We start from the raw sequence: 27,413 nt of genomic DNA, 5'->3' as shown, positions 1-27,413 counted from the left end.
AGCGCTGCGCGACGGCGGGATGGCTGCGAAGGGTGAAGACGCTGCGCCGCAGGACCCTTAGACCGGAGTGGGATGGGGGACGCCACGCCCTTCCCGCCGCCCACCCACCTCCTTGCCGCCCCCCCCGACCCCCGGAGCGGAAGTGGGAGCGGGTTGATTGGACCCGCGGGAGGGTGGGGACCCCGGGAGAGGGCTGCACGTGGCTTCTAAAGGTTCCGGGAGCTCCAAGGTAGAGGAACAAGCGCAGGGCTCTGGGGCCTCAAAGGTGTCCAGCCGGGCCGGGTGGGCCAGCAGAACAGGTCAGTGCCGGACCCCGGAGAAGTCATCCCTGATCCGATTAGGCCAGAGACAGCGTGGTGCTGGGTGGTCCGGACTGGGGTCCGGCAACAAATCCTCGCTCCACTTCATTCTCCCTGAGGATCTCTGGGCTCAGACTGCACCTCCCCATGCCTCGGTGTGCTGGTCTGGGTGTGCTGGTCTGCGAAGAGAGAGTGACAATGATCCGACTTGCTGTGAGGAAGTGAGAGGGACCACCCCATCTGCCCTCTGAAAGTTTAGACTGTGTTGGTTATTGCCAGGACTGTTTTCTCCCCGTTTTACAGAAAAGGAAACTGGAACTCAGCAGGTTTTACTAAGCGGCCCAAGGTCACACACCCAGCAAGTGTCAGAGCCCAGGTCTAGCCAATTCCACAAAGTTCTGCCATGAAACCCTACCCTGGTTTTCCTCACTCTGCGGACCCAGTTTAAATTTCCTTTCTCTGGGTATCCCCAAACCCATGTCAGGCTCTCTCCCTGTAATCCCTGGGGGCAGTGTGGGAACCTGAGCCCCTGGGCTTTTGCCCTGAACACACTGGGGTACGGATGAGGGGCTCAGAAAGTGCCTTCATGAATGAGTGTGTGGCTGTGTTCCAGGTATGCTCTCAGAGCTGAAGCTGGCTGTGCCCTGGGGCCACATCGCTGCCAAAGTCTGGGGCTCCCAGCAGGCTCCCCCAGTTCTTTGCCTGCACGGCTGGCTGGACAATGCCAACTCTTTTGACAGACTCATCCCTCTTCTTCCAAAAGGTGGGACTGAAGGGAAGCCAAGGGGCAAGGTGACATAGACTGCGGGAGAATGAGGGGTGGGAGAGACCGCCGACCTAGTTGCCTTCTCCTCTCCCATTTCTTGTCTCAGACTTTTGTTATGTTGCCATGGATTTCGGGGGACATGGGCTCTCGTCCCATTACAGCCCTGGTCTCCTGTATTACCAGGAAAGCTTTGTGAGTGAGATCCGGAGAGTCGTAGCAGGTAAGAGGCAGAACGAGAGAGAGAGAGAGAGTGTGTGTGTGTGTGTGTGTGTAAGTGTAAGAGTGCACTGGGACATCGCTTCCGTTCGCTGAGTGGGGTGTGTTAGCCAGGAAACAATGTTGGACTGGGAGTGATCTGGCGTCACTCAGAAATTCATGGGTGACTTTGGGAAAGTTGGAGAGGGCTGCCAAGAAGAGCTCTTCCTTCAGGGGTTCCACCCCTGTAAAGAAGCTGCAATCCCTCTAAGCTAGTTTCCTGAATGGGCCACCCCAGATGCTGGGGAAAGATGTCCTGAGCACGAGGACTGCAGGACAGAGGGTGGGGGGAGCCTGGGCCCACTAAAACATAGCCCTCTGTGTTTCAGCCTTGAAGTGGAAGCGTTTCTCCATCTTGGGCCATAGTTTTGGTGAGTACAGTTTACACGTGGATGGGCAGGGGGCTGACTGGGCTGAGGGGCTGCGAGGGAGGGAGAGGAAGTGGTACACAGGGACCCTGCACTTCTGGGCACTGCAGAGAGAGGTAAGAGAGATGAGGGAGGCTGTGGGCACTGGGCACCTTTGGCCTGAGGTACCTCCCCCAAGGGACATAGGGCCCCAGAGGTGGCTGTCTTCCAATGTGACAAGGGAAATGTGACTTTTCGAGTGGCTAGGTCTGGTGAAGGGGTCATGTGGCCCCCGGGGAGGGAACCCCAAGTTTGATAGGGAATAAAGAGCCCTGGTCCTTGGTGGGAGAGGGCGAGGCCCGTTAGCCTGGGGTGGGGCAGACCGTGGGAGGAAGTTTTAGTAGGATTGGTGGAATACCAGCCCATGACTCTTTTTTCCCCCAGGTGGCGCGGTGGGCGGAACGGTGAGTAGATGGCTTTGCAGTGACTACCTCTGGCCACGTAGGGCATTCCTGCAGATGGGGCAGGAGGTGGGGGGAGGGCAGTGGGAGAAGTTTCTGGGAAAGGAAGTGCCTCCTCATATCACGAATTTGAACCCAGTATTTGATGGCCTAGTGCAGTCTGCTTTATAGATGGCAGTAATAATCCTTACTACGGGGAGGTTGGTGAAACTGGAGATTCCTGGTAGAGTTCAGAGTTTCCACATTCCCCATCCTCAGAGAACCCTGGAATCCAGCCATCCACCAGGGTGTGAACCTTGGCCTGGGTATGGATCTCCAGGTCGAGGAGAGGGGAGGCTGCCCTGAAGGGAATAAAGACTCTTGTCCCAGCCCCTTGGAAACGTCAGCATCCCCAGGGGAAAGTTTGAGTCCCTTTGCCTTCTTCCTCTCGTACTCATTCTTCCCTTTTTGGATCACTTCGTAGTTTTCCAGTATCTTCCCCGAGATGGTGAATAAACTTATCTTGCTGGACACATGGCCATTTGCCCTGGACCCTAAAGTAAGAATGGGGCCTTTCATGCATGTTATCATGGGGGAGACCCAGGCCCCAGGTGGTGTCCTCAGCCCTACCTCTTTTGGCAGGGAGGTGGGAGGAGGTGGCAGAAGGTAGACAAAGGGGGATCAAGGGGCCCCCAGAGAGGACAGGGTATGCAGCCTGTACCCCTAGGAGTGAGCAGAGAAAAGGGGTGCAGAAGCCTTTGTCATCCTTGGAAACGCTGTATGTGGCCTGGGATCTACAGAATGCCAAGTGTATCACGAAGCGGCAGGGGTGGGAGAGGGTCAGGACAGTGGATTGAGGAAGCTCTGGGAGCACACTGTGTGATGAGCCCCCCCGCCCCCGACTCACATTCAGTTGTATGCCTTTGTGCTGTGGGCACATTGTACAACAGCACACAGCAGCCTTGAGGGTGGACAGATAGGAACATGTGGATCTCTCCCGCTGCCGCCACTACCACCAGTAACAACAGACAGTACTGTCCCTGCAGGAGTCCTGGCTTCTGCTACTGATCTGCTGGGTGACTCTGGGCCAGTCACTTGGCCTATCTGGGCCTCAGTTTCCTCACCTGTAAAGCCCGGAGGTTGGACTAGGTGACCTTGGAGTTGCCTGCCCGCTGTCCAATTCTGTCACTTTGTTCCCAGGAGCTCAGTCTCTCAATTATGACACCGCTTCATCACCAGTTTTGGTTTCTTCTCTGTAAAATGGCCACAAATGCCAAAAGGGCACAAAGCAGGCTGTCTCACCACCTGCCCAATCCCCAGCACACAGTAAGCGCCCAGTAAGTGCTGGTCTCATGAATGGAGAGCTCTGTGGGTGACTGTGAGGCTCCGGTGAGACTCTGGGCTACTCTCCCTTTATCTGTCTCAGCCACTGAGTTACCCAGCGCAGTACCCCAGCATCTCCCCACAGAGAATCTCAGTATTTGGTCATCCCTGTCGCGCACTCTTGGGGGCTGGATGGGCGTGTCCCTTCTAGCTGCTGCTGCTCCAGGCGGCGGCCTGTGGCCAGGGCTGGGCTGTGGGAGGGAGCCAGGCGTGGAAATGGGTATACAAGAAGGGGGACCGGGAGCCCCTGGACTGCATGCCCTCTGCCGTCTCCTCTCTACCAGCTGGAGTGCTGGCATTCAGTAAACCAGCTGAAACTCCAAGCCTGGGTGGTCCGGGTCTTAAGGACCGAATACTGAACCCTTGCAAAGCGCTGGCCGTTGGCAGAGATTTCCTTTCCCCTCCATCATCCATCCTGACCCCTCCAGCCGTCCGAACCCCAGGCGGGGCTGGCTGGGCTGACAGATCACGGGGCTAACCTTCAGGGGCTGATCTGGTGCCGCCCTTTGCTGGGTCAGAAGGCTGAGGGGCTGTCGAGGCCCGAGGGTGGGGACGGGGGCTGAGCCCTTCTGTCTGCAGCCCAGACTCCCACCCACCCAGCAGAGCCCTCCTGTCCCAGGGAATAGAGTGCGTGCTGGCCTACCGGCGGGGAGCCATCGAGCACGTGCTGCAGGTGGAGGCCTCCCAGAAGCCCCGGCAGGTGGTCAGCCCGGAGGAGATGCTGCAGAGGTGAGTGCTGGGTGGGGGGGCCGACTGGTGCGAGACCTGGGCAAGCAGTGGGATACCAAGGGAGGACGACTCTGGGGCACAGAGGAAGCCTCAGGCTCCTACACACAAATTACACGGAGCCTGTTTCTCTCTGCGCTCACCGCAGGTGTCAGGCTTCCTGGCTCTCTCCAGACACCCCGGCTGGGACTCACCTGCCTCGGGTCCTCCCCGCTCTGTAGCCACGCCCTTCGTTTCCCAAAACCCCTTTCCACCTACACTCTACCCCTCTTCCTCTCCCTATAACTGGGCACACATGCACGCGTGTGCACACACACACGCTGCCGATGTGAACGACCCCCCCTGCCGCATGCCTGTGTCCCTTGTGGGGGGCCTCCTCTTCGTTCCTTCGGGCCTCCCCTGCCCCCAGACATCCAGCGTCCCTCTGTCCTCCCCAGGTTCATGAAGAACCACAGTCACGTGAGTGAGGAGAATGCGCGACTCCTCTTGCAGAGAGGAAGCACCAAGGTGGCCACAGGTAGGGACTCGCCGGCTCCGGCCGTGGCTGGTCGGCCCTGCCCTTACTGAGGAGCGATAACCACGAAGCTTCATGGCTGCTTGCTCGACGTAGCACCGAGTGCTTAGCAAACAGTGTCTCCTGTCATCCTCCTCCCGTTGCCTTATTCTCACCCCGTGCACAGCAGGGGAAACTGAGGCTCTGCTAGGCCAAGGGACACGTGCCAGGTCAGACAGCTGCTGCGCCTCCCAGAAAGGCCTGTGGGGAGCCCCGTCAGGTGTGTCGGGGGTGAATGTTGGGGAGCGTCCCGGCCGTGATCTGCTGACCCTGTGCAGTGGGCGCTGCTGTCCCAGGCTAGGGTTTGAGGTCGTCGGATGGGGCAGTGACTTGAAGGGGGTTTTTTGAAATGGAGACATAGCACAGGAGGCACCTTGGTTTCAGGGCAGCCTTGGGCCCGTGTTTTCTGTACTTCGTTTTCTGCTGTGGCCATTCGGGAAAACTTTACCAAGGTCCCGGTCAGTGCCAGCCCCATGTGTGACCACGGAGCTGCGGCGTGCAGCGGCAGACACTGCCCCTCTCCGGGCGGGCCGGTCCCGCCAGCTGGCACGACTCCCGACGGCGCCCTTCGTAAGGGCCTCCCTGGAACCGACTCTGCCAGGGGCTGAGCCAGGATGAGGCCAGGTCAGGGATGTCCATTCTAGGAGGAGAACAGACAAGCAAGAGACATTTTCTTATGAGTATAGTAAAAGAAGCGTACAGGGTGTTCTGGAAGAAACCCCACAGAGGGGGTCCTGGAGGCGCCTCCCAGAGGTGAAGCCCAGGGGAGACAGTGTGGGAAAATGGACCAGGCGCTAAATTGGGCCCAAAGCCCTGGGCTGATTCCTGGCTCTGCTAGCTCAGAGACCTTGGGCAAGTTCCCTCTCCCCGTTTAGACACCTCCCCCCTATTTTTCTTAGGTGATAAATAATGTCTTAGGATCTTCGTGCTCATGGTCTGAGAGGATCAAGTAAGGAGGCGAATGCAGCTTCAGCTTATAAAGTAGCAAAGGAGGCAGGGGTCAAAACCCTAAGGGCTTGCCAGATTTGACCAAGTGGTGGCATTAACTGGGCCACTGGGAGTCAGCAGGGAGTGGTGGGGACTATGGTCCTGGAAGCAGGACAGCCCAGCCTATGGTTATCACTGGGAACTCTGGGCCTTGTGTGGCTGGAATTTCCAGTTGCTCCCAAGAAGCCAGAGATCTACTGTGTGGTGGTGTCTTTCCAGAAGTTGCCAACACACCGTGAGGTCAGGTAGAATATGCTTAAGGGATGTTGTGGCCTTGGGTTTCCGGTCTGTGACTTGTTGTGAAGGAATATCTGTTATCACCTCTGAACCTTGGCAAATCTGCCATGGAGAGGAGAGGTCAAGGCAGAGGCCCAGGGGCTCAGGCTTCCCAGCAGGCCCACACAGATGGCCCAGCGCAGAAGTGGGCTAATCTGGAATAAGACATGTTCTCAGCCAGGCAGGGGAAGCTGATTAGGCCAAGCCCTGGTTCCATGAAGGGGTGAGCACAGACACCGAAGCAGTTGTCAGGGAGGGTGAGGAGAGAAGGGAGGGGGTTGGGTAAGGCAGCTGGGTTGCTTTGTTAGGCTCAGCGCCTGTGCAGCAGTCATGGCCCTTTGGGGCCGGAGCTTAACCCAAAACAAGACTGAGCAGGCTCCGAGCCCCCATCGGGGGTTATGACACGGGGAGAGCCGGTGTTCCAGGCTGTTCGTGAGTCCTTGTCCTCAGGTCCCAGAGCCCCTGACAGTCCCCATTCCACTCTGGGGCAGCAGAGAGCAGGGACCGCTCCATGAGCCCAGCCCGATCCTACAACTGAACCCAAGTTCATCTGCCCAATGCACAGCAGAACCAAACACTCAGGAGGCAAGGAGAGCAGGGAAGACCTCCCTGCGGGGGAACGCAAGGGGTTTTGTTTTTTGGTTTTTGGTTTTTTTTTTTTAAAGGCAAATGGGAAGGGGTCTGGGTAAAGGGGAGAAGAGTTAATGTGAGTCAAAACCAGATAAAGGAAGTTAGTAAAGTAGGGGAGGGTCTACGGGGAGGTCAGTGGTCTGAGCAGTTCTGGCTGACTCCTTGCGTCTCTGCAAAACGAATTAACACTTGGTTATCCCAGCGTCAGGCTTGAGTATTATCTCGCAGAAACATGGCGGCAGACGGCGTTCCCAGACCAATGGGTTTGGGTAAGGACCCTACAGCAGCCTCAGTGGCCCTGTTACTCGCTGGTTACTGGCTTTGGTCCCCAGGGCCTTTGATCATCCCTCATTCTTGAGTGCAAGGGGCTGATGACCGCTCTGGCTACTTCCTGCTGCAGTGGGGCAGAGATCGAGGGAGGGGAGAGGAAGGGATCCTTTTTGCGCTTAATCATAAATAATCCTCAGTTCCGGCTTAAAACCCTACACTCTGCATGACTAAAATTTTTGTACTTCGGTTCATAGTTTTTGTACAGTGTTTTGTACCACGTGTTGTGATTAAGGAGCACAGGAGAATTAGGAATCCGGAAAATTCCACATTTGAGGAAATGTTCTGAGTCAAATGGACCTAAATCCTTGGGAAATCCAAGAAAATAATCCGGGAAAACGGTCCAAATCGGAGTCTGGGACTTTAGAGATTTGTTGCAACCAAGTAGCTTATTGTCTTTATTGTGTCAAGGGGAACATCCGTTTCAGAGGGAGCGTTAGTGTGTGTGCCGCGAGCAAGGTCCATTCTGGGGAAGTGTGAATACGTGTGCGGCCTGATGAACATACTGTACACACGCCTCCTTGTTCACTGAGGTATAACCCAGAGCAGTGCTTAGGTTAGCTTTAGTGCTTTTCCCTCTCCCACTCCCCCTGCTTACATTCCCTCTCTCGCTGTCTCTCTCTCTGTGTCAAATAAATAAAATCTTTAAACAAAATAAAGATTTTATTTATTTCTTTGATAGAGATCACAAGTAGGCAGAGAGGCAGGCAGAGAGGGAGAAGCAGGCTTCCCGCTGAGCAGAGAACACAATGTGGGGCTCGATCCCAGGACCCTGAGATCATGACCCGAGCCGAAGGCAGAGGCTTAACCCACTGAGCCACCCAGGCGCCCCTCCACTGAAATTCATATTATGTGCCTGGAAAGGGGAAGAGATTCCCTTAAGGTTCGCGCTATTTTGTGACCTCTGATTTGTATGTAGCAGGAGGTAGTATAACCTGAAGACTGATTAATCCAGCTTTGCTGAACTAAAACGAGGAGATGGTAGCCCAGAACATGGGTTATGTGAAACAAACAAGTAGTCACGGTCTGTTAGAGAGTGTTTGTTTTTTATGACCTTATGTTCTGGCGTCCTTCCACGAGCTTTCAGAGGTCATTACGGGGGACACTGTTGAGGGTGTTAAAAAGAAGCAGGGTACATAGAGTCCTCCAGTGAGTAAAATACTTTCTGATAAGTAATTTTGATCTGGTATGTTGTGACTGTAGTTGCTTTTCCATAAGTTACCATGAAGTTGGGCTCATTAGAGAAAGGTTGTGGGCGTAGCTGTGGGGTCGGCGTGGTCATGTATGGGGAAGGGCTTCAGGTACCATATTCAGCAGTCAGACAAAGACTGCTGAAGACGCTAAAGTTTATGAAATTCTGACCATGGAATTATCTTTCCAAGAAAAAGAGGTGGGGATTATGGAGCAAAACCAACAACCCCGAGGAGTCCTACTCATCTGCTAGTGTGTCTGTCTCCTGAGTAACACCTTGAGATCCGTCACAGGCTCACAAGAACAGTTAGCAGATTCCTTCTCCAAAAGCAGTGGGGTGAAGTCTGTGCTCCGGGGGTGTGCCATCTTCCAAGCTTTGGGGGATCCTGGCTCTTGTGTGTTTTTTGTGTTATTTTTGTTGGTGGTGGTGGTGATGGTATTTTTGTTTTATTTTGTTTTGGTCTTCCTTTCTCCAAGGTCAGAGCCTCCTTTTCTTCCAAGCAGCCTCATGAGCAAGTACTGGGAAGATTTGTTAATGGGTCACCACACCATAGCAAAAGTCCCGAGGTGTGTTGATGAATTAATATTTTCCGCCTTCGGATTTGTCTTTTTTTTTTTTTTTTTTTTCTTAGAAAAACATCACAGACCAGCATTGTTTCCTCTTAGCTGAAGTTTAACTATTCTGTTGTTTTGTTGTAAGAAGTTTGCTCCAGATTTGGTGAACCAGTCTTAGTCTTGAAAATAGGTTACTTTGGTTAATCAGTCGTCTCATTTCAGGAGGCACTGCAGGCGGGCTCTCAGAGTTGGATCTGTATTGTGCAAGCCATCAAGTAATCAACGAGAGGGATTTTGTGGAAACAAAAGAAAAATAGGTTAATGGTTAGCGCAAGTAGTAAACCCAGTGTCTTGAGTCCTGAGTGCCGTTGGCGAGATTTCTAGCTGTTGGGCTTGAAGCATGTTCAGATGGAGTGAGGGTTCACGCATCGCCCTGGCCTGCAGTTCACATGTCTCTGTTATCTTCCTGAGCAGCCCCCACAGCAACAGACATGAAGATTGTTTAAACATGAGCTGTTGAGGGGCGCCTGGGTGGCTCAGTGGGTTAAAGCCTCTGCCTTCCGCTGGGGTCATGATCCCAGGGTCCTGGGATCAAGCCCCACATCAGGCTCTCTACTCAGTGGGAAGCCTGTCTTCTCCTCTCTCTCTCTCTCTCTGCCTACTTGTGATCTCTGTCAAATAAATAAATAAAATCTTAAAAAAGAAAAACGAGCCGTTGAGGCAATTTCTCCGAAGTTTACCTCAAGCCATCTAGCTTCGGTCTTCAAGGCCTCGTGAAAAAAATTAAATTAAAATTGAATTAAAAAAATTAAAAAGATGGTTTTAATTCTCAGTGGTTTCATGTTGACGTATGGGAGGAAATGGGAAACTTTAGTTCTGAGAGTCAGAACCAGGTATTTGAAGAAACCAGAAAAATTCAGGATCGAGCCCAGTTTTATAGGCAAACAACAAATACTCAGAGATAATTCATAAGAACTAGAATCTAACATTCACAAAGGTGTGTTATTGAAACATAATCTTTCTCACAAAAATCACCCTTATTTGCCTCAAAGATAGCCAAGTTGAGACTAACTCATTTGTAAAATGAGTCCAGTTTTAACTAGCTTGGCCTGACTGTATACACAAGTGCAGAGAGAAGAGTGATGTCCGTATAGGTTTCTTAAAAAATGTGCTTTGCTGGAACTTTTCATATAATTTCAGATTGAGGGGTGCCTGGATGGCTCAGTGGGTTGAGCCTCTGCCTTTGGCTCGGGTCGTGATCTCGGGATTCTGGGATCGAGCCCCGCATCGGGCTCTCTGCTCAGCAGGGAGCCTGCTTCCACTTCTCTCTCTGTCTACTTGTTATCTCTGTCTGACAAATAAATAAAATCCTTAAAATAACAATAATAATAATTTAGATTGAACTTTTAGCAGCCTCTTGAGGCTAAGAAGCCAGGCCAAATAATTGCAGTCAGATTCATGTCAATACCGATAGATTTGGGTGAATTCCTCTCTTCTGGAGGTCCTCAAAAATACCCTCCAAAATCTGTATTCGTTTCCTGGAGTTGCCATTACAAAGTTTCCCCAGGCTGGAGGGCTGGATAAATGTTTATTTACTGTCTCACAGTTTGGAGCTAGAAACGCAGTCAGAGTATGGGCAGCCTCTATATATGCCTCTCCTAGGTCTGGTAGCCTCAGGCATCCCTTGGTTTGCATGTGGCATTCTCCCTGCCCTTCACAGTGTGTGTTGGGGAGAGTGTGCGGGGAAAGGCAGAGTAGTGTGGTGAGATCAGGACGTGCAGCAGAACTTGCGGTTTGCTCTTCTAAATGGAATGGTCTGGGTTGGCCTCATGGAGAAGTGACTTTTGAGCAAAAGCGACACAGGTGAGGAGCTCGTCACACAGATAATCCCGGAAGAAGATGATCTGGGCAGGGGAGCTGCCAGGAAAGGCTTTGAGGTGTTGGGGAGAAAAAATTTTACCCCATCCTTCAAGTTTCTTCCAGCTAGTCTAAGAATTAAATTGGTAAGTTAACAGGAGAAAATAACATCTAATTACGTACATGCAGGGAGTCCACATAAACATGAGAGATTCCAAAGACAGGTAAAATGAGGTATACAGGCCACTCTGGACTAAGGTGAAGGGGGTAAGGGGTCTTAGGCTTCAAAGGGAAGGAAGACAATTCACAGAAAGAGTGGGAAGAGTAAATGTTTGGTAAGCAAGTGTTTGCTGGGCCATCGGAAACAATGAGACATAAAGAGTAATTTTAAAAGACTTTGCTAAGTTCCTCCCTATCTACTGCTCCCAGTTTGGAGTATGACATAGTGATCTATGGTGAGCGCTTCTTCCTGGAGCAGGAACTGTATCTGAATCCTTTTAGGCAGTTACAGGGAAGGTCAAAAAGAAAAACTTCTGAGTCTTCTGGTTCTTAAAAATAATCAGCCCAGGGGCACCTGGGTGGCTCAGTGGGTTAAAGCCTCTGCCTTTGGCTCAGGTCATGATCTCAGGGTCCTGGGATCGAGCCCCGCATCGGGCTTTCTGCTCTGTGGGTAGCCTGCTTCCTCCTCTCTCTCTCTGCCTCTCTGCCTACTTATGATCTGTCTGTCAAATAAATAAATAAAAATCTTAAAAAAAAAAAAAAATCAGCCCAGGGGCTCCTGGGTGGCTCAGTGGGTTAAGCCTCTGCCTTTGGCTCAGGTCATGATCTCAGGGGCCTGGGATCGAGCCCCACATCAGGCTCTCTGCTCAGCAGGGAGCCTGCTTCCCCCTCTCTCTCTGCCTGCCTCTCTGCCTACTTGTGATCTCCCTCTCTCTGTCAAATAAGTAAATCTTAAAAAAAATAAATCACCCTAAAATATGCCAGAGATACATTTTGGGGTGGCATGTACGAGCTCAACCGGGCTCATGGGAGAAACCAGGAAGCAGTAAGCCAGGGCTGGGAGAGGGCGAGGTCCTCATCTACCATCTTAACTGTGTTCCTATCATAATACCGGCTTTAGTCGTGAGACAAGCTCGAGGTGTTGGCGTGAGGGAGGGAGAGCCCAGCACTGGTTGGGGTTCCCTAATGACAAAGCACAGTCCTCTGTCACTATGTGGTCCTGACATCTGGCCTGCTGTCGGGGCCGCTTGGCCTGATTTTTTTGACTTGTACAGTCGATCACAGAAATATCTCATGAGGGGGATTTTGAATAGGTGCTCATATTTCAAATAGAAAGATTTTATGTAAAAATGAAGATTTCTAGTTCCTTTTTTTTTTTTAAGATTTTATGTATTTATTTGTCAGAGAGAGAGAGCACAAGCAGGGGGAGCAGCAGGCAGGGGGAGAAACAGACTCCCCACTGAGCAGGGAACCCGATGCCGGACCTGATCCCAGAACCGTGGGATCATGACCTGAGCCAAAAGCAGACGCTTAACCGCTGAGACACCCAGGGGCCCTGAAAATTTCCCGTTTCTTTTGGAAAAGTGGGAGGAGGGGCACCTGAGCGGCTCAGTTCATGCTCAGCCTGGAGTCTGCTTGAGATTCTCCCTCTCTGCCTCTCCCCCTGCTCTGGAGCTGGCAGGCTCTTATACACCCCCTCTCAGCTAAACAAAATCTTAAAAAAAAAAAAAAAAGAAAGAAAGAAAAGCAGGAAGAGCTGGAAGCACGTTCCTTGTTCCCCACAAGCAATGACCACTGTCAGGACAGGCTCCGCTGCCGTGTCCGTGGGCCCTGTGCACACTCCGCCCAGCCTCTGCTGGCAGGTCCCAGCGCAGGAAGGGGGAGGGAGTGGGTTGAAAGTGTTTCTGAGTTGACTCTTAACCTTTGTATGTTGGGTGCTGGGCATCGGCTTCCTCTGTGGTCCTGGGAAAGCCCTGGGCTCAGGGCCCCCAGCCAGCTGGGCTGACGGTCCCGCGCACCCTCCCCCTGCACCCATCCACATGGCTCTGTTGTCCCAAGAGTTGCAGTTAGGACTCTCAGGGTTCAGGGCCCCTTTGTTTGCAGATGAGGAAACTAAGGCCAGAGAGGGAGGACCGAGGGCATTCTGCCCCATTGCCTATGCCCATCCCAGGGCTGATACCATCTACTCATTCAGATTCATTCAGCACTTCAGTAGGTAAACCCCTGACTCCCGTCCCGGGCTAGCTGTGTACTTAGCTGGGGATACAAGCAGAAGCAGGTCCTGCCCTGCCCTGTGGTCCTGGAGTAGAGAGCTTGGGGCCAGGGGACAGATGTCACTCCCCACGGAGGTTACCCATGCAGGGGAGGGGAGCTGCACCTATAGGACCCCTGCCCAGGAGACTTGAGGGTCATGAGGACTGAGGATAGTGCCCAGAAAGGTGAAAAGGATGAGGCAGTGAACATTCCAGACTGGGAGGTAGCATGAGCAGAGGCCCTGCCCACGGCAGGAGGGAGCGCCTCCGGGTCCTGGGACCCGTCAGAATGCCAAGAGCTTTGAAAGAGGGGCAGAACGGCTGCCATGGGGGATGGGGGAATTGGCTACTGGACGGGATAGGATGGCTCCAGGATGCTAACTACTGGTTGATGGCTGGCAGTGGTGTTTATTCCAAGAGCACAGTGTTAAATCACAAAAATTAAGTTGAGGAAATCTGAAGATCTAATTGGTTTTATTAAATGACTCATGGAGGGGTGCCTGGGTGGCTCAGTGGGTTAAGCCTCTGCCTTCAGTTCAGGTCATTGTCTCAGGGTCCTGGGATGGAGCCCCACATCGGGCTCTCTGCTCAGCAGGGAGCCTGCTTCCCCCTTTCTCTGCCTGCCTCTGCCTACTTGTGATCTCTGTCAAATAAATAAATAAAATCTTAAAAATAAAATAAAATAAAATAAATGACTCATGGATTGGGCAGCAGCCCAAAGAGAAAGCTTAATGCACTCCTTAAGCTGTAGGAAAGAAAATGTTTTTAAAGGCAGAGGGAGAGTGGAGGAAGGAAATTACTTGCAAAGAATGCATTCTTTCAGACGAGGTCGCCCTCCTAAAGGGAGCAGAAAGGATCGGTCAGTAAACTTGCTGGTGATGACCAGGAAGTCCGATGTTTCCTGGTCAGAGGCTACCTCCCCCACCAGGCCGACACTGCCCTGTCAGGTGTTAAGTCGTGTTTACCGGACGTGGGCCCTTAACAGAAGTGACTCTGTCTTGGGCTTGTCACTGTCAACATAAAACAAACAAACTCTTTAGGATTTCTTAAAAAAAAAAAAAAAAAAGGAGGAGCACAAGGTTGCAGGCTTCAGAGGTACGGAGACAGAACTTAGATTTTTACTCTTATTTTTACTCAAAATGTTTCTCTTGGGCTATTTGCTAACGAGGCTGTTGGACAGTGGTGCTCAGGGCAGAAATAGAGCCCATGCTTTGGAGTTTGGTAAGGTCACTCTGAGCTTGGTAAAAATTAAAGTTATAGCTTCCCTGGGAGCCCAGGAGCAGGGCCCACGAACATTCAAAGCTGGGAAGTTCCTTTATCGTTTCTGCCTTTGGATCACCAGTCTTCCCTCAGCCTTGATGTTCAACCCTGATTTTATGTCCCTCAGTGCTAGGGTGACTGACTTGTCTGCTCTGGGTCCAAGTCCCCTGTGTGTGTGTGTGTGTGTGTGTGTGTGTGTACATGTGTACCTAGAGTTCCTCATTGGGGGAACTTGCTGTAGTACAAATGGTGGGAAACTTAAAAGTGATATATATTCTCTATTAAGCTCAGTTGATGAGCGAACGTGGTACATGTGCTTGGCTTAGACTGTCTGGTTTTCCATCTGATGCCACATTTATCCTAAAGACACAAGGACAGTGAGAGAATTCCAGGAAGTACAGTTCCAAGGAACCAATGTGATGCTGGGCTAGACTCCGAAGAAAAAAAATCCAATGAATCCTTCACTTGATAAAAGGTTAGGGATAAAAGGGTCTTGATAAAAGGTAGGGAAATTGATGATGATTTACGAGGAAAGAGGGAACCTGCACATTGAGCAAACATGTACATAACGTGTGTCCCGTGGGGGGGTGGGGTGGAGACGTCACCTGGGAAAGAGGCAAAATTCAGTCCGTGACATCAGGAGGTGATGGGAGGGGCTGTGGGCGTGCTCCAACATGGGGTCTTAGGCTCCTGGTCTCCAGTAAGGAAGGCTTGAACCCTATCAGCGGATCTGGAGTCCAGGCTTCTGCAGAGACTCCTTGTGCGTTTGTTAATGGGGTCAGAAAAGACGCAATCGCTGATTGGGGGTAACCGTTGCCTGAAAAACACATTTTAAGCTTTTTGCTAGTTTTAGGGCCTGGTTTCGGGCCCCCACCCCCCACCCCACCTCTGGAGTACAGTCATTCTTCAATATCGAAGAATTGAAACCATGACCCCTCTAGCTACTTCTTTATTTCCTTGGGCGAGGTAGGTTTTGGGTAAAGAGCAGTTTTTGCAAATCTCAGCGGCGTCACGTCTACGGGTGAGGCTAAGCAGAACGTTTCACTTTACAGGTCACGGCAGCAAGGGAGATAGAAGTAACATGGAGTCAGACGTGCTGAGATTTTTCCCGCCTCAATTTCCCTGCCTTAATTTCCCGTTGTCAGTCTTTACATTCCATTTCTATGGAACATGGCGGGAGGTGCCTCTTCTGTAACTGCTTCAGGCTGATTCGGGGGCGGGCAGTAGGGGAGCTTTGGAATGGAAGGATTTGACTCGGTCCAAGACACAACTTTTGGTCCCTTGTGCTGATGGAGGGGAACCGTCACATGGTTCCTTCTCTGAGAACTTGGATATTTTCCGACGTAGGTTGGGACCACATGCCATCATGAATCTTCTCCCCAAGTATATTCTATGGGAAAGTAACAGTATCTAGTCAAACCCATCATTCCCTCTGAAGCTGATCTGACATCGATGGCTATCCAAGAGAATGGGTCAGTCAGCCCGTCCCAGCCACCTTGGAAAGGAGGACATGGAGGTCAAGGGCTTCTTGGAGCCCAGTGGCTTTCTGCCTGATTTTATCGATATGGGGTTGTATTTCCCAGGAGGAGTTAATACAGGTGTCATAAGTGATGTCGGCCATCATAGACTCTGCCTTAGTTAGCAAGCTGTCAGGGAATCAGTAAGAGACATTTCTACAAAAACAAAAGAAAACACAGGTCAATGGTCAGGGCAAATTTTGAGTCCCTGGTGCTGCCAGTGAGGAGATTTTTTTAAAAGATTTTATATATGTCTTTATTCGACAGAGAGAGAGAGAGAGTGTGTCCAAGCATGGGGAGCAGCGGGCAGAGGGAGAGCGAGAAGCAGGCTCCCCGCTGAGCAGGGAACCCGATGCGGGACTGGATCCCAGGACTCTGGAATCATGACCTGAGCCAAAGGCAGAGGCTTTAACCCACTGAGCCACCCAGGCGCGCCTTAACCAGCTTGTTCTTAATGATTACCCACGAGGGAGCATCCAGCTCTTGAGTTCGGCTCAGGTCATGATCTCAGGGTCATGAGACTGAGCCAAGCCTTGGGTCATCGGGCCCCGGGCTTGGCAGGGAGTCTGCTTCTCTCCCACTCCCTCTGCCCCTCCACCATTCTCTCTTGCAGGTGCGCTCTTTCTGTCTCTAAAATCAATCAACCAATCAGTCCCCGGTATGCTCTCTGTCGGTTTCTAAAATCAATCAACCAGTCAATCCATCTTTGAAAAAAGAATAATTACCCATGAATACTTCCTGAGGCGGACAGAATCACCCGTCAAGTCCTCTTTGCCGAGAAGTTGCGACAGAGATAACAGAGCTCCTTTGGCCCCTGGTACATGTTGGTAGAGTAGAAGATTTGTTTAATGTCGGTATCTCCAAAGAAGTGCTTATTTGAATTAAACCAACAACTTTGAATTAGCTTTACTGTATATTGCACCCGTGTCCACTGAAAGCTAATCAGTTTGTCCCCCGTTGTCAGCTGTATGTGGGGCTCCCGGGGGGACATCTGAAGCGGGCGGTTTAAGTCCAGGGAGCCCGTGGGCCCCTGCACACTGATGTGAGACGTGCTTCCGCGTGACCCTCATAAGCAGTTTGCCCCGCAGCCTGGGGTGCTTCTGGGTACCTTGATAGTGAGGGTGGGAGGAGCAGGGGCCGGAGGCACAGGCCGCAGAGGTACAGCGGGCAAGGCCAGAGGCAGATTGGAAGTTGTGGGCTAACTTTTTCTTTCTGTGTCCTGGCTTTTCCTCTTGCAAAACAGGCATTTTCTCTGGGTGCTTTCCAGCCTCCTGGAGGATGCGGAGAAGTGGGGAATAGGCTAGAAACTGGGGCTGGGCTTGGAGACCTGCGGTGACTATAGGGCTGCTGGCGTCTGCCTGCCTTCCTCCTCCTTTGTCTCATTATTCTGTTACGGAGGGGGTCAGGTGTCTTAAATTTGTGTCCATCTTTATCTCTTTGGACCATCCACTGCGTCCCTTCCTGCGAGGTGTCTTCGTCGGAACGTAGGGACAGTCACCGCCCATCATACGAACTTGAAACAATAGTTGAGTTTGTTTTCACTTTTTGAGCTTTAGAATGCCCCGTTTCCTTTTTTTTTTTTTTTTAAGATTTTATTTATTTGACAGAGAGAGAGAGAGAGAGATCACAGGCAGGCAGAGAGAGAGGGGGAAGCAGGCTCCCTGCTGAGCAGAGAGACCGGCGTGGGGCTCGATCCCAGGACCCTGGGATCATGACCTGAGCTGAAGGCAGAGGCTTTAACCCACTGAGCCACCCAGGCGTGCCCACCCCCCTTTTTAAAAATGATTTTATTTATTTATTTGATGGAGAGAGAGATCACAAGGAGGCAGAGCAGCAGGCAGAGAGAGAGGGGGGAAGCAGGCTCCCTGCTGAGCAGAGAGACCGACGTGGGGCTCGATCCCAGGACCCTGGGATCATGACCTGAGCTGAAGTCAGAGGCTTTAACCCACTGAGCCACCCAGGCGCGCCCACCCCCCTTTTTAAAAAAGATTTTATTTATTTATTTGATGGAGAGAGAGATCACAAGGAGGCAGAGCAGCAGGCAGAGAGAGAAGGGGAAGCAGGCTCCCTGCTGAGCAGAGAGCCCGATGCGGGGCTCCATCCCAGGACCCTGAAACCATGACCTGAGCCGAAGGCAGAGGCTTAACCGACTGAGCCACCCTGGTGCCCCTAGAATGCCCAGTTTCTATAAGCACTTGCCTCTAAACCAGTTAAACAGAGCTCCCTACAAATTAGTTTGAGCAGTACCACCTGGCAGGAGAGAAAAGCTCTCACCTGTATGTCACAGGTGGACCCGTGTACACGAACAGGGTGCCGACGGGATTTAGTCTTTGTTTCACCAATATTTATACAGAGGACATTAAAGACCCAACTTCCAGATACCCCCTTTTATTGAAACGAATCTCATTGTAAGACAGTCTCGTAATTTATTATGATTCCTTGAGTGAGTGAGTTCCAGTTAGGACAGGGCCAGTTTTGCGCCAAGATAACAGACGCTACAAAGGAAGAAACCGAGAGAGGCCCAGAGTACCTCTAGGTGGCGCTGGTTCCCCCCAGAGGCGGGGGCAGGGGTGGGAGTGCTCCCTCGTTTCTGGTTGCTTGGTCTCCTAGCCCACTTCCCCTAACTGTGTGCACAAGAAACTAATTCGGACATGTTAAGAGCCCCCATTTGGCCACCTGAGACTCTGGTTATCCTTAGGTTTCCCCCGTTAAGTAAGGCCTCACACGTGTTCCTTAGAAATGATCTCCCAGAGCTTTCTCTCGGTGCTTACTGGTTTTGGGGGGACTGTGTCCTCCTTTGAAGCCCGGGTCCCCAGTCCTTTTAGTTTCAGCTTCGGTTTTAGACTAAGGCTTAGATAAGCTCTAAGGACAGTAAGTGTGGCGGACCAGGAGGATGCTACTTACAAGGATCCCTTCCAAAAACAGCCATGGGACACCCTCTTATGCATCTCGGTTTCTCCCAGCGAGGTCTAAGACCACCGAGGGAGCTCGGAGTGCTGGGCGGTTGGTCCTTCCATGTGCATTCCCGGTGTGCAGCCCCAGACAAGCCGATCGCTCATGACCTTAGGAGGTGGAAATGCCAACGGGACCACTACGGGTCTTGAGAAGGAGCCTCAGCCGCTTCCTCGGGCCTTTCGATCACCTGAAAGCGATGTTTGGCCAGAAGGAGCCAGTGTCCCTTCTCTTCGGAGCCGAGCAATTCAGTCTCTCGTATTTCTAGCCAGAAAACGGACTCAAGCCTTATATTAATAACATCGGTTAGCATAATGCCAAATTAAGACCACCAACCCATCCATCCCCTCCTCTAGGTGATTCCCGCCTTGAGAACATAACCAGTAACCTTTAACAGCTCGTAAATAAAAGTCAGGACGGCCAGCCCAAATCGAGGAGGTCTGGACATCATCAGGAGAACTCACCAGACAGACGGTGGGGCTTGGAGGGCCCGAGCTGGTACCGACCACAGAGGTGACCCCCAGCTGTTCTCCACCAGTGGCTCTGAGATCCCGCCTATACTGCCAAGAACTGTTGACACAAAATGAACAAACAGAGACTTTTTCTTTGAGGTCATTTGCTAAGAAAGCCGGTGTACAGTGCATGCTCAGGGTGGAAAGAGAGCCCATGCTTTGAAGTTCGGCGAAGTCATTTTGACCTTGGTGGAAGGAAGTAGAGCTTCCTCGGGAGCCCAGGGTAGGGGTGGGGGGTGTGGATGAACATTCAAAGTTGAAAATTACCTTCATCATTGTTTTCTTTTCAACCAAAGGGAAGCTCTTGGAGGGTTTTAACTGGAGAGTAAGGAGGTGGGTCCGAACTTCTGGAATTTGCATTGGCACTGGCTGCAGTGTGGGCCCCCGGGTCCAGGCCAGGGTCAGGGGGCCAAGGGCACATGCTGTTTGGCTTTTTGCTCTCTTGCTGCTATTGGCCGAAGGTTTTGAAGGGACCACCAGGACTTGGTGGGACAGGACTGCAGCCAGGAAGCCCGAAAAGTATGCATTCCTTTGGGAAAATGCCAACAGTGTTCGGCATTTGGTTTTTTCCCCTGAGGGTTCTTAGTCTGAGGGGCAAATATCCCCATTGTAAAAAGAGGGAGGGCTAATTTCTAGAAAACACGTTTGGAGCTAATTGTCTCCTGTGTGATCATTCTCTCTCATCGCAAGCACACCTGTTAGTGAGCGCCCAGCCTGGGGCAGTGCGGGAAGGTGGAGGGTGGGGTGGGGCGGTTACAGGGTGGAGAAGGTCATTCTGGACCTAACGTGGCTCAGAGGCCCGAGACAGGAGGGTGACAGGGTGGTGGCAGCCTGAGTGGGAGCTGTGAGGGGGTCTGGGGGGAAAGACCCCATGGGCACGCTGAGCAGCAGTTGGTGAAGGCAAAGGTTTCGAAAGGTTCTGGAAGGGGGACAGGAGGCCAGGTGGGGCTGGAGTCAGGAGTTGGAAACAAAAGCAGGGGCTTTGGGCATGGAAAACGCCTTGGTGCCCCTAAGGAGGAAGGTGTTTCTCTGCTCTCCTGCAGAGCGGGTGTTTCCCAAAGTTTAGCCATGGGATGCTTCCTGGGGCCTGAAGATCAGGTGACCACGTTAAGGTTCTCAGACACAGCTGCTCTGCCAGATAGGGAAACCACCATCCTCCTGCACTGTTCTCTCCGGTGGCGGGCGGCACCTGTGTGGGCCACACCAGTCCATGCCAGGTGGCAGTGGCTGAGCTCCGCTGCTCCAGCTCGGCCCCAAGAAGAGACCAGTCCAGGCTGAAGAAGGGCACTCTGGCCAGAAGGGCCCCGGGTCCTCAGGGAAGCCCTGTGGCAGCTCTGAGGCCCCGTCTTTGTGCTTCCGTTCCAGGCCTAATGCTGAACAGAGACCGGAGGATAGCTTTGGTGAGTGCTGCTTTTTCTTTTGTTGTTGTGGGACATTATACATAGCATAATAGTTACCATTTTAAAATCATTCGTTAAGTGTCCAATTCAGTGACTCAATCCATTCGCAATGTTGTACAACCGTCGTTGCCCCCACATTTTTCATCATCCTCCATAAAAACCCCGTACCCACTGAATACCGGGTCCCCATCCTCCCGCAGCCCCTGGTGGCCACCGTTCTGTCTTCTGTCTGTGAGCTTGGCTGCTCTGGGGTCTTCATGTCACTTAGAGAAGGTCTTCAAGGCTCGTCCATGTCTCAGCAGGGTTCCCGAAGTTCCCTCCTTTTATGACGGAATAATATTCCATTTGTGTGGATCTGTCCATCCGTCCATAGAGAGACCCTTGGGTTGTTTCCTCCTTTTGGTTATTGTGAATCCTGCTGTGACCATGAGTGACGAATATCAGTTCAAGTCCTGGCTTTCAGTGTTTCTGGACACACACCTAGGAGCGGAATTGCTGGATCGCGTGAGGATCCTACGCTGAACCTTTCGAGAAACGGCCAGACTGTTTTCGCACGGCCGCAGCATCGCTGTCACTCCCAGCAATGCACGAGGGTTCTAGTTTCTGCATCTCCTCACCAACACTTGTGTTTTCTAGTTTCTGAAATTTTAGCCACCCTCGTGGGTGTGAGGTGGTGTGCAGCCGCTTTCCAGTCATGGGTCTCTGCAGGGCAAGGGCTGAGGGCAAGGGAGAGGGTCCCTTGCCCCGCGGAGTCCCGAGGGGAAGATGTCTCCCCAGCAGGGCTGGCAGGTGTGAGGGGTGTGCTCCGGTCTGCCCTGCACCTGGTTGGGGGAGGTTATTGCCAGCAGGGGGCGCTCATTCTGCTTCTCATTCTTCCACGTGCCTCACCTGTGTGTGGGGGAGTCATTGTCACTGCAGGCCTGGAGGAGGGAACTGCTGCCACCCACACTTCCAGGCGGGGAAACGAAGTCAGCCGAACCACCCGCCCACAGTCAAGCAGCACCATCGGTGGGGGCTTCCCACCCACAAACAACCGAGCACACAAACCATTACCGACACACAGCTGCCCACTGAGCCAGTGGTGAGCGCCGAGGCCCACTGCCTAGGGCAGACTTGCAGGCCTGTCTGTGTGTTTGCACAACTGGGTAGGAAGACACCAACGTATTTTAGGGCTCTTGGGTTTTGGTGTTTGTTTAGGTTCTCAGGGAAATGACTGTAATTGTTTACCTTTCATGGGTTACCTGCGTGGGAGTGCAGGGAAGGCCTGCCAGCGGCAGGCGGGAGGGATGGGTGTGGACGGCAGGTGTGCCTGGAGGAGGTGGGATGTGTGCTGGGCTCAGGGTGGTGGGTCGATGTGGGTGGAGAAGGGAAAGACTTTCCAGGTCCGTGCTGCTGCACAGAGGCTTGGCATCTGCTCAGTGCATGTGCTGAGTTGGGGTTCCTGATGGAGGGTCTGAAGACCAGAAGGAGAGAGAGGGGCCGGTGTGGAGCTGTGTGAGCTCTTGCAGAAACAGCCCCAGAGGCTGTGTGACCTCGGGCAAGCCACTTACCCGCTCTGTGCCTCAGGTTGTCTTATGCGCAGAAAGGAAGTACGTTCCTTTGTTGTTCATCCGTGCAGTTGGCTAATGAGCAGCCAGGAGGTACCAGCCCCCATGCCCGTCTTTGTGGGGTTGCTGCGAAGACGAGCGAAGGTCCATGGGTCGAGTGCCCTAGCGAGGTGCTCTCATGTTAGGGGCGCTCAGGTGGTGCTCTTAATGAGCTGGTTCAAGAGGGTAAGATGCTTCGCACATGTGAGATGCTGTAGTTAGAGGTGGGAAGCTCTGGCCTCAGGGACTCCGAGAGCTGTTGCCCAGGCCCAGGTGTGGACATGAGGCCCGGACCGGGGCATCGGCCAAGGGGATGGGAATGTTTGAGTTTTGATTTTTATCCAGCTGGGATCTGTTCTCAAGGATGGGATCCATTTTCACTTTTTCCCCAGATGAACAGCCACTTTGGTCCACTGCCAGTTACTGGGGGCGGTGGGGGGGCTCCTAGCCACCAAGGTTCACTCACCGTGGTCTGTCTGCTGTGTGTCGGTCCTCAGGCTGGGAGCTTATTGCCAGATCCTAACCAGTGGAGCCCCTTGTTGCAAACTTCTCTCCAGAGAGAGTGATCCTGGCCCGACCCCTGGCCTGAGCCAGGTCACCCTCCAGGCAGCAATGCAGGGCCCCAAGTCTCCACTGCCCCGACTACAGGCTGGGTTAGTTACTTTTGGGGGCATTTGGATATGCCCCTTCACTTTCCGAGGACCATGCCCTCAGCAGCATACAGCTCCCCTGCAGCAGGCTGCCCCTGATTTGAAGTTGATGTTTAGGATATAAACCGAATGACAAAAGATACACATTCTCAAAGGGGTCTGTCTCTGCACTCTCCTATTCCAGTGATCTTGTCACCATCCGAGCCATACCGCTCTAGTTTAATCCCTACTTCTTTCTAATCAGTTCTGATGGTTGGTAGAACCAGTGCTCGCTCCTTGTTCTTCTTTTACACATTTTCCTTGGCTTTCTTTGCATATTTTCACTTCCAAATGAAGTTTGGAATGATCAACTTATGTTAAAAATTACACTGGGGGCGCCTGGGTGGCTCAGTTGGTTAAGTGTCTGCCTTGGGCTCAGGTCATGATCCCGGAGTCCTGGAAGTGAGTCCCACATTGGGCTCCCAGCTCCATGGGGAGCCTGCTTCTCCTTCTGACCTTCTCCCCTCTCATGCTCTCTCTCTCACTCTCTCATTTAAATAAATAAGTCTTTAAAAAAAAATTACATTGGGTTGGGGAGCCTGATTGGCTTCCTTGGTAGAGCATGCAACTCTTGACCTTGGGGTCATTGAGTTCAAAGCCCACATGGGGCAGAGCTTACTTTAAAAAAAAAAAAAATTGAGAGGACATTGAATTTGTAGAATACTTTGGGAATTTAGTAACTGTTAACATTATGAATGGGTACCCCCTGCTTTACAGTAAAGTCAAGCCAGGCAGTGGGTTTAGGGAAAAGTATGATCCTAGACCCGTGCCTCACCCAATACACAAAAATTAATTCAAGATGGATCATAGATCAAAATATGAAAGGTAAAACAGGAAAGTTTCTAATGAAAACAGAGAATAGCCTTATGACCTTGAAGTAGACAATATATTTTATTTTTTAAATTTTTAAAAATATTTTATTTATTTATTTATTTGACAGAGAGAGGGATCACAAGTAGGCAGAGAGGGGGGTGCAGAGAGAGAGAGGGGAGGGAGGCTCCTTGCCGAGCAGAGAGCCCGATGTGGGGCTCGATCCCAGGACCCTGAGATCATGACCTGAGCTGAAGGCAGAGCCTTAACCCGCTGAGCCACCCAGATGCCCCCAAACTTAATACTTTTTAACTTTATTTATTTTATTTATTTTTTTAAGATTTCATTTATTTGACAGAGACAGCAAGAGAGGGAACACAAGCAGGGGCGGGGTTGGGAGAAGCAGGCTCCCCACTGAGTAGGGAGCCCAGTGCCCGACTCAATTCCAGGACCCCAAGCCAAAGGCAGACGTTTAATGATTGAGCCACCCAGGCACCCCAAATTTAATATTTTTAACTCCATATATCCAAGATGTAACCAGTATAAACATGTGAGGCATCTGGCATTCTTTCTGTTAAGTCTTCGACATCCACTGTGCAGTTTCCCCCCACAGCACCACTCGGCCTAGCTCCGTATCAAGCACTTGGTAGCCACATGCTGGTGGCTACATGGTCCTAAAACAGGGTGGCCCTGGCCCTGATGGAGGCCAGCGGGGCTGTGGGGGCGTCAAGGCGTCCTCACCCTGCACAGTGGCTTAAGCAGGACACATGGTCGGTGCAGGTCAGAAGGCTACACGTGGTGGAGTCCGGAGCCTGGGCCGCCTGGGCCGTGCTGCAGGGCGGCCTGCAGGTGGGGGAAGGAAGTTCAGGATGAGGGGCCACATCTTGTCCTGGAATCTAGATCCAGAAGCCACCCAGGTCACTTCCCAGCATTCAGCTGTACAACCACACCAGGATGTAAAGGGACCTGCAGTGTCTGGTGGGACAGCCATGAGCCCAGGAAGAGGGAGAACGGATTAAGGAAGGAATCAAGCCTCTGGCCTGCAGGTTAGAGGCCTCTGGAGGGGATGTGGTTGGGAGCTGGACCTGTTCCCGGGGTCAGTGGCCACGGTGGCCCCACAAGCCCCCCCACCCCAGGACAGAGGCCTCACACCGGCAGCAACACCTGCCGCCTTTTGTAGCAAACTCATGGCGGTCTGTCCCCCGCAGCCCGAGCACGGCATCGATTTCGTCAGCAGGGAGCAGTTTGTGCACTTCGCCAAGCAGCTGCGGGCCCGCGTCCTGCTCATCAAGTAAGTGTGAGCCTCGCGCCCCCGAAGACCCTCGGCTGCCAGGAACCCCCAGGTCTCCCTCACGTGAGGTTCCCGCTTCTCCTGCGTGAGGCCGGGCTGCCCCTGGCACCAGGGTGTGGAGGGCAGGGCCGGGAGCCGACCCGGCCGCCCCTCTCTGCAGGCATCTGCAGAGGGCACCCCTGGGCCGGGCAGACACGGCCGACTGTACCCTGCCAGGTCCCCCGGCCTTCCAGCCGCCCCCACCTGCCAGCTGCAGTCCCACAGCCACCACCTGTGGCCGCAACTGTGACTTCTAGGGACATGTGTGCCTCCGGAAGTCTAGGAAGCATGGACTCGAGTTGCAGATCCAAACCACAGTGAGATACACTGCCACCTCCCCCAAACCTGGGGATGGCTGAACCCTAAATGGCAGGTGACAGGCACTGGCAAGAATGTGGAGAAACCAGAGCCCTCCCGCTGTGGGGCTGTAAAGTGGCACAGTCATTTGGAACAGCCTGGCAGTTTCTGGAGCCACTAAGTTACCGCAGGCCCCACAGTCACCCTCCCAGGGATATACAAGCCCAACCTAGGTCCACACGGCAGCTTGTGCAGGACCGTCCAGAGCAGTGCTCATCACAACAGCCCAGAGGCGGAGGCCACCCAGGCGACCACCAGCAGACAGGCCAAATGCAGCGTGTCCACGCGGGGGGCTACATTTCAGCCAGAAGGGAACAAACTGGTGCAGGCTACATGGGTGACTCAGAACAGGATGGAAAGTGAAAAAAGCCGGTCCCGAGTCCACGCGTTCTGTGGTTCGACCCACACACCAGTGCGGAGCGGAGTCTCTGCAGTCAGTGTTGGTGTAAACCCAGGAGCTGGGTGAGAACCAGAGGCTCCGGTTTGGGGTTTTTTGAGATGATGACAGTGTCCTCGAATCAACTGTAGTCACGGGTGCAGAACTCTTTTTTTTTTTAAGATTTTATTTATTGATTTGACAGAGAGAGATCACAAGTAGACAGAGAGGCAGAGAGAGAGAGAGAGGGAAGCAGACTCCCTGCTGAGCAGAGAGCCCAATGCGGGACTCAATCCCAGGACCCTGAGATCACGCAGGTGCAGAACTCTTAAGTATACAGGTGAAATGGGCAAAATCTCAGGAAAGATATGGAGAGCGAGCATGGACTCGGCCCGTCCCATCCCGGCTGTGCCATGCAAAGGCCGTGGCTGCGGGTGGGTCCCATGACCCTGCCAAGGTAAACCCCGCAGCACCTTGGCCACAGTGAGCCCTGAACTGCAGGAAAATCAGAGGCAAGCCCAGGCTGGTCTCTGCTCAGCCTGGAAGCCAGGCTAGGGGGAGGCACCACAAGGTGTCCCCAGGGTGAACCTTGATTTTCCTCTCACTTTCCAGAGCAATGCAAGGATATTATAACGTGAGAAGGGAGAATGACACTGACAGGAACGTCGTAGCTTTTGTGACGGACACGCTGAAATTGGTCCTAAAGGAGGTAAGGGCATGAGCTCAGCTCCGGTGAGGTCCAGGAGGGTCCTCACGCGCTCCTTCCACCAGGACCTCTGGTCCGGGCCCGGGTCTAACAGGTGACTGGCAGGAGCTCCCAGGCCTCACTCCCCACGGCAGCCAGTCCCCAGAGCTCACACTCAACTCGGCAAACCCATTTTACTGGCCGAGTGCCCCAGTGCTGTTGTCCACGTGTACTCCCCAGTCCAGGTCCAACTTGTCCAGACCAACAGACTGAGCGGGTGACCCGTCTCCAGTGGGGTCAGGGACCCGGGTTTTGTCCACGGGAACACGTGGCACCGCTGTCAGCACCTGCCCCTGGGCCTCTGCAGACCTCAGCACCACCACCAAGGCGAGCCTCTGTGGCCGGCCCGCAGTGCCCTCCAGTCTCCCAGGGAGGGTCGCCCTTGACTACTGGGCCCTCCCTGGCCTAGCTCTACAACCTTACAGGCCAGAATGACCCAGAAATCAGGCCTTTCTGACTCTGAGTCAGGCTCTGACTTAACCAGCATGTGACTGGGGAGCTGTGGGTCAGTCCCTGCCCCATGGTTCACCATGGGGGACCCTTTGGAACCCCTGGGAGGTAGCAGACCCTGGGAAGGCCCCAGCACAGCCGAGGGGCCACACTCACCAACCATTCCCACCCCTCTCCAGCAGTACCAGTACACGGAGGTCCCGGGCGGCCACTATGTCCACTTAAACCAACCCGAGAATGTGGCTGGTATCATCAGTGCCTTTCTACAGTCCAAGGAGACGATACCAAGCCATCTGTAGCCTGGGCCCAGGCCTTTGGAGACATGGTGCCCACCACTCACCACCCGGATTCCTAGTTCCAGGCCCTCCAGCCAGGGCAGTGTGGTGGGGACTGGCCTCACTGGTCTTGAATGAGGTGGAAAATCCTGGGCAGTTTGGGGGGGCGGCGGGGGGACACGGGACAAGATTCAACATTTGTGACTTCAAGGGGGAGACCCTGTTTGGATCTGGGGGCGCTGTTCTGTGGCTGGCAATCTGCAGTGAGTGGGGAGCAGGGGGAGGAAGGAGCAGCCAGACGAAAAATAAA

General features: G+C 52.9%; 1 protein-coding gene across 1 annotated transcript; it reads left to right on the top strand.

The window, feature by feature from the left end:
- On the top strand, window positions 1-27,127 carry SERHL2 (serine hydrolase like 2). Its single transcript, XM_032882988.1, has 12 exons — window positions 1-32; window positions 913-1,062; window positions 1,172-1,285; window positions 1,650-1,691; window positions 2,112-2,131; window positions 2,592-2,666; window positions 4,110-4,219; window positions 4,654-4,733; window positions 20,451-20,485; window positions 24,779-24,861; window positions 26,246-26,342; window positions 27,008-27,127. The coding sequence occupies exons 1-12, from the start codon at window positions 20-22 to the stop codon at window positions 27,125-27,127; spliced, it is 939 nt and encodes a 312-aa protein (XP_032738879.1). The 5' UTR covers window positions 1-19.
- The last annotated feature ends 286 nt before the right edge of the window (window positions 27,128-27,413 follow it).

The sequence above is a fragment of the Lontra canadensis genome, unplaced genomic scaffold, assembly GCF_010015895.1.
Source record: "Lontra canadensis isolate GAN:19392208 unplaced genomic scaffold, GSC_riverotter_1.0 scaffold84, whole genome shotgun sequence".
In the NCBI taxonomy this organism is placed as follows: domain Eukaryota; kingdom Metazoa; phylum Chordata; class Mammalia; order Carnivora; family Mustelidae; genus Lontra; species Lontra canadensis.
This window is presented reverse-complemented; position numbering and strand designations above follow the sequence as displayed.

Excerpts from the sequence above, each read along its gene's own strand:
- SERHL2 (XM_032882988.1), top strand. Across the intron at positions 4,734-20,450 it reads AAGCACCAAGGTGGCCACAG|GCCTAATGCTGAACAGAGAC; the intron begins GTAGGGACTCGC and ends CTTCCGTTCCAG. Across the intron at positions 24,862-26,245 it reads GCCCGCGTCCTGCTCATCAA|AGCAATGCAAGGATATTATA; the intron begins GTAAGTGTGAGC and ends CTCACTTTCCAG.